This window comes from Limulus polyphemus, unplaced genomic scaffold (genome assembly GCF_000517525.1).
Source record: "Limulus polyphemus unplaced genomic scaffold, Limulus_polyphemus-2.1.2 Scaffold3691, whole genome shotgun sequence".
Classification (NCBI taxonomy): domain Eukaryota; kingdom Metazoa; phylum Arthropoda; class Merostomata; order Xiphosura; family Limulidae; genus Limulus; species Limulus polyphemus.
The window spans coordinates 87,443-94,138 of record NW_013669301.1 but is presented as its reverse complement, the minus strand read 5'-3'; the positions used below and the strand labels follow the sequence as shown (position 1 = coordinate 94,138).

General features: G+C 32.6%; 1 protein-coding gene across 1 annotated transcript in view; it reads left to right on the top strand.

The window, feature by feature from the left end:
• LOC106469863 (potassium voltage-gated channel subfamily H member 8-like) overlaps positions 1–6,696 on the top strand; it is a 55,068-nt gene that overhangs the window by 12,693 nt on the left and 35,679 nt on the right. The window contains exon 5 of the mRNA XM_022398430.1: positions 3,885–4,045. Coding sequence (XP_022254138.1) covers positions 3,885–4,045 — 161 coding nt within the window. The remainder of the gene's footprint in view (positions 1–3,884; positions 4,046–6,696) is intronic.

Here is a 6,696-nt window from a genome sequence, read left to right as displayed (position 1 = left end):
GTTGGTAAAAGAGTAGCCCAAGAGTTGGCGGTGGGTGGTGATGACTAGTTGCCTTCCCTCTAGTCTTACACTGCTAAATTAGGGACGGCTAGTTCAGATACCCTCGTGTAGCTTTGCACGAAATTCAAAAACAAACAAACAAACTAGCGTTTCGGCTCGGGTAATAAGGGCAAACGCATGTGTGTCGAAACGTTTTCATGACGGTAGACTCTACATTGAAAGTACACAATGTACAAACTTGAGTCACTTTAAGATCAAAACATTGGTAACGGAAATGGGGGAAAAATATCTTTACAAATCATACAATATATTATATACACATATCGCACACTTCAATAAAAAACGTTATCTAAAACTTATATTATTTTAAGTATTTTGACAAAAGTAAATGTGTATTTTTAAGTAATATTTTTGAAGAATTAAACTGTTTATTTCCACAAAACGTTCGGATGAGTTATTTGTGGCAAGAATGTTATTTCTCTTGCTCAGGTAGTTTGTTGTTTCTTACCTAGGTTGAGAAACATTTTTGGTAAGGCTATTGTTGTCCATTGCTAAGATTTGGAATATTTTAGCAAAGATATTGTTGTCTCTTACTCATGTCGTTTGTTGTTTCTTACCAAGGTTGAGGAATATTTTTAGCAAGGATATTTCTACCATAAAATCTTACACGATTTAGAAATTAACGGTTGCAGTTAATATATATTTCTACCTTGAAATCTTACTCTATTTAGAAATGTAACAGTCACAATTAATATATATTTCTAACTTGAAATCTTACTCTATTTAGAAATGTAACAGTCACAGTTAATTTATATTTCTACCTTGAAATCTTACTCTATTTAGAAATGTAACAGTCACAGTTAATTTATATTTCTACCATGAAATCTTACTCTATTTAGAAATTAGTGGTTACAGTTAATTTATATTTCTACCTTGAAATCTTACTCAATTTAGAAATTAGCGGTTACAGTTAATTTATATTTCTACCTTGAAATCCTACTCTATTTAGGAATTAGCGGTTGCAGTTAATTTATATTTTTACCTTGAAATCTTGCTCTATTTAGAAATTAGCGGTTACAGTTAATTTATATTTCTACCTTGAAATCTTACTCTATTTAGAAATTAGCGGTTGCAGTTAATCTACGTCAGTTACCCTCAGGTCTTTTTGTATATAGAAATCTACCTCCTTCGATAAATCTATTTATTTATTTATCTATTTTTCACAATAAATGTCTTATTACATCATCAAAGTTATAAACAAGTATAATATGCACATATAAAAGTATTTCAAAATGTATTTAAAATATTCACAGAAACTCTAAAATCGATAATAGACTATTTTTATTTTCGTATGAGCACAGCAACGTTTCCTATTCACAGAAGTGGGTTAAGATTAAGATAGATAAGGAACATAATTAGTTTAACTTAATGATTACCAAAAACAATTTGAAATTCCTCAGAGTATTGTACCTACGTCAGTTGAAACACTTTAAGTCAGTGTTCTCAGCCAAATCTTCTTTTATATTCTGAATTACGAACAAAATTCACATGCAATTAAAATTCGTTTTTTTTTTTTTGTCTTCTATTTCTCACCTTAATGAACTGTTGTAAGTTTTTTTGTACGTTTATCTGTAATGATGTAGAGCAGCGTTTTCCAAACTATTATCCGCGGAACACTGTTGTTCCGTCCGAGATTCATAAGTACTCGGTGAGATAATCATGATTTTAAATTTTAATAAAATATTTAACACTTTTTCTACGATCATAACTTATTATGAAATATTTTCCTATGTATTAGAATTAGATAATATCGACTACGCATTGAAAAAGAATTATAGAAAATGCCATATCTGTTCTACATAATATCTTAGTGGAGAGGTTCGTACCCAAAATATATTATAAGCATTAAAATGTAAAAAATTCATTAATATGTGATTTGATTAAATAAATTAATAATATACAAATCTAGAAGGCGCTGCGCGCACACAATACCCTCTACACCGATATTTCACATATCTAGTGTTCCGTAAGCGTTTTCTCAGCTGAAAAGTATTCAGTAGCGAAAAAAAGTTTGGGAAACGCTGATGTAGAGTTTTAACTTGATACCGAATTTTCGTGTCAGTCCATTGAAGTTTTAACCTGAAGAGCAGAGAATTTAAAAAATCCAAAACGTTTTATTTCATAGTACATTAAACTTAATAGTAAATGTATGGAAGCAGATTAAGAGATTAAGTTTCCTGGTGAATTACACTAGTAATTAGGCCTAGTCTCGCATGTACATTTTATTCCTTTTTCCTTTTGATCATGGTCATTCTTTGATTTCATTCTCATTTTATGATTAGCGTAAAGGCATCTGTAAAATAATATAAAGAAATTAGCATCCCATTTATGTTCCAGGGATGTATTACTCTATAAGTAAAGGCATTCCTAGAAGGAACTATTCAAAGATTCTATTTGTGATTAACTATATAAGTAGGCCTATCGTATCTATCCAATTTATGCTTGCCGAGGTATGGAGAGTGTGACTCTTTCAGTATTTACTAAATACAAGTATATATAATTTCTACACAACATCAATAAATGACGTTTTTCTTCTATATAAACACCTTACTTGCTTCATTAAATGATCTATGTAAAAGACAAAAGCTTAAAAATGAAGTTATTTTAAAGTCAAATTATTAATTAGGTGCTAATTTATTTCATTAATTATTAGATATTAATTAAGAACCAGATTTTATTCTGTAATTCGGCTGTTAATCTGCTAACATCCTTGAGGAACTTTCTGGAAGGTGGAAGTGTGGATTTCCTCCAATTAGAAACTGAATTATCTGAATATTTTCGAGGGGAATATCCAAGTTTTGTTGACTTCTAAAACTCAATGTGTCGCCAGATAGGTTGATATAGAAGACTGCTTTTATTTTTTTATTTGTCGTTTGTGGCAAATATTCCAGTTTGTTGTATGGCCCTCTTCTCCGACAAGATGGGTTATATTGCAGATAGATCGGTATTATAGGTGTGTTTTATTTTCCTGAATTCTAACTTTTTTTGTTGGTCTTTTGTTTCTCCAATGAATTTCAATGCATAGGGAATATTGTGGTTGGTATTTTTGTTCTCCGTCGGGTCTTTATGTGTCTGGTGTTTACTAACTGTGATCCTAATTTGTTATGGCTTCTGAATTCAGTTATGTTGTTCAAATATTATCGATATATTTCCAGAGAGACCTCTCACATAGGGGAAACATGGCTTTGTGTAATTTTCTTTCTGTTTATCTACTTTATTTGCTGCTTTATCGAGTGTTTCGGATATCGATTGTTAAGGAAGGTTCTAGATATATGTTTTTATTCATTCTTCTTGGCACTTCGTATTGCTAATCTTGTTAATTCTTGAAACATTGCAGGCTATGAAACTTGTCTCTGTGCAGTTGGAATGGTCTGATTTAACACGTTTTCACAATGCTGGAATAGTTTGAGTTAACACATGTTTTCACAATATTGGAATAGTTTGATTTAACACATGTCTTTACACTGTTGAAGTAATTTGGTTGAACACATGTCTTTACAATGTTAGAGTGGTTTGATTTAACACGTCTTTACATTCTTTGGGGGTGGTTTGATTTAATCCATGTATTTACAACATTGGGATGATTTGATTTAACACATGTATTTACAATGTTGGAATAGTTGTATTTATTGCCGAGGTACTTACCCTATCTTTAATTTTCTGTAAACTCATAAGATATATGATATATATTTGTCTTGGTACCCAATTTTCATTTTAACCTCCAAACTAACTATATCCAAATTTCTTTGGTTATCTTGCAGAATAGTTCTAATTAAGCATCGTAAAATAATCCCTTATTCTCCTGTATCCTGGCTTCCTCACAGACATCGCTGTCAACTTTCGAACGACTTTCGTTAGCAGGAAGGGGGAAGTTGTCGCCAAGCCGAAGTCTATTGCCGTGCATTACGTACGTAGCTGGTTCATCGTAGATCTACTTGCGGCTCTACCTTTTGACCTGTTGTACGCAGCAAATCTGTACAGTAGGGTAAGTCAGACATTTTACCTAGATCCTCGAACCATCTCTTGTTGGCGTTTCACAGAAAGGGGGAGACCTGAAAGGGAAAAATTGGGACCCTAAAGCACCTACATCCACACTGTAACTATTGTTTCTCCTGTGTTCCGTAGATGATGTGCTACAAAAATGCCTTGACCATTGTCTGAATTAGGGTAAAAATAGCATCCTACTCTACTGAAAAAAAATTCATAACTTCTTTGGATGTTACCCAATTATAGATCGGTGTAAATCTCTGTATTCCTCAAAAAATAATGTATACTCTCGTAGACTTTCAGAAGAAAAAAAAAGACTAAATAACGGATATATTTCCTACAAGGTGTTCTACCATTTCTGCTGCCACAAGTACGTTATATTAAAATGATTCAGACAGTTATGTAACATCGATAGCCTACATGAAGCCGCAGCGAATCAACATGCAATAGAACTACATTTTGACATTAATAAGTGTTGTGTGGGTGGAATGATGCACAAAAACTGACTGTATTTGGGAAGGGTATATAACAACCCCTTCCGATGTAAATAGTCATTTACTATGACCATAAGATACTTTTAGATCTGAAATTTAGAATTTCCAAAATGAAGCTCTTATACATAATGGCATTGTAATACAAAGGAATATGGATGAACTTGGTGCACCAGGACTATCCAGAAAGAGACCTGTAATATATTGTACTCCCGCTGTCGTTACCTAAGCTCTGCGTCTTGTAACAGGTGAGAATCCACGAACATAAAAATCAGTGACAAAAGCCATCCTCGTGTCCAAGGCAACAGTACCAACACAAGCACGAATTATTTCCATCTGGAAATGAGGTCAACAGGGTCAATGTTCAAAAAGAAAAAGCTTCCAGTTATATATCTTATTCAATGGCTGCACATCCCAAGTAGCTCAAGAATGAAATGGGCATCTATGCTATTCCACATAAATAGATACTGGTCAGATCTCTAGATACAGTGGATGCAATGGAAACTACAGTGCCCAGATACACGGTTGTTAGCTAGAGCATGGACTGTGACGACGTTGTGAAGCTCCAAAATCATTTTAATAAAGCGTACCCAACCTCTATATTTCAACGTATGTTTGAGACTGTTGTTAGTAGTAATATACCTTGCACCAATCAACCAAGCACACGAATCACTGATTAACAGATGATCCCCAGATGGAATTACTTAAAATGTTATTATTCTAAAACTCTTATGTTGATATAAATTTTAAACTGTTTTGGGGGATTACGTATTCGGGGAGTTTATTCCGCTGTCGTTAGTTTAATAAATCTTTCTAGAAAGTTTACTCACATATTTGAAAGTTCTGCTCATTAGAGACCCATTTCAAAGAATTAAGATTTTTTTTATTCCTTCTTGTTGAGAGATATATATTTACTTAAAAAGATCTTCGTTTTAAAGGATAAAACTTTTCACGTTACTGGAAAACAGACCGGACTTTAACAAGAGATGGGTTTAGTGCTTCAGTGAATCAGAAATAAAAAAGAAAAGAATTACAACCTTTTCAGTGTATGACTTGATTAATTCCTTACGAGATAACAGGGTACAGTGAGTGTAAGCTATATGTGAAAGAAGTTTGTATACGATATTCAGGACTAAAAAACTGTTATAAATCTGTCAGTATATCAGACGTATTTCAGTATCCAATAACTAGACAGATCGTTTATACGATTTTTAGGACAGCCAACAGTGTTATAAATTTGTCAACGTATCAGATATTTCTTTAACATTCACTACTTCAAAAGACCCACGAGTCTCAGGACTACCAGCAGAAATACAAACGTAACTATTTTAGCAACTAATGACATCTTTATACGATTCTGAAGACCACCAAAAGAGTTACCAACTTTATTACAAATCTATCAATGTATCACATTTTTGTAAACGCTGTGCAATCAACTTTACAGTATTCAGAGCCTCAAATTCTCTTCAACAGTTATAGGCCACAGAAACAAATATATTTCGCTAAATTACATACACGTATTTCTGTCTGGTTCGTTTATCTCGTCACAGTTGAGAGATAGTGGGACCATATCATACATAAATATGAAATCATAAGTACGTGATTACATGTTATCAAGATCAAAATAGTTCTGTAACATTACTTATTTCATTAAGGTCAGGAATATATCTTAAAACATGCGTCCGGCAGATGTCGCTAGTAGAACTATAAGATACCGTGACTGCATGAATATTGAACTCAAACTGGTTGTAGTCAAAACAAAACCCATGGCAGTTATTTCGGTTTGTAATTATTTGACCCCAAACAAGGGTTTGAGGTAAAAAATAACCGAGGGTGGTCACCGTGGGTGACTTAATGTGCTTCATTATATATTGATGTTATAATTATACATAACTTTTAAGGTTTATTTAATAAATAATATTTGAAAATATCTTAAAAAACAACTTTGAATTTTAAATTTTGATATTCACATACAATGTCTATTGCTGTTAATAATATGTTTAAACAGAATATGTATTGTTTATATATTGCTGTTAATAATACTTTTAACACCACATGTTTTTGTACTGATTTTATTATATTGTTACGTCTCCGTTTGTTAATTGATTTTCCGTAAATTCGTTCCGACGAAACTTTAGCGACGCAAGTCCTCTCTTAA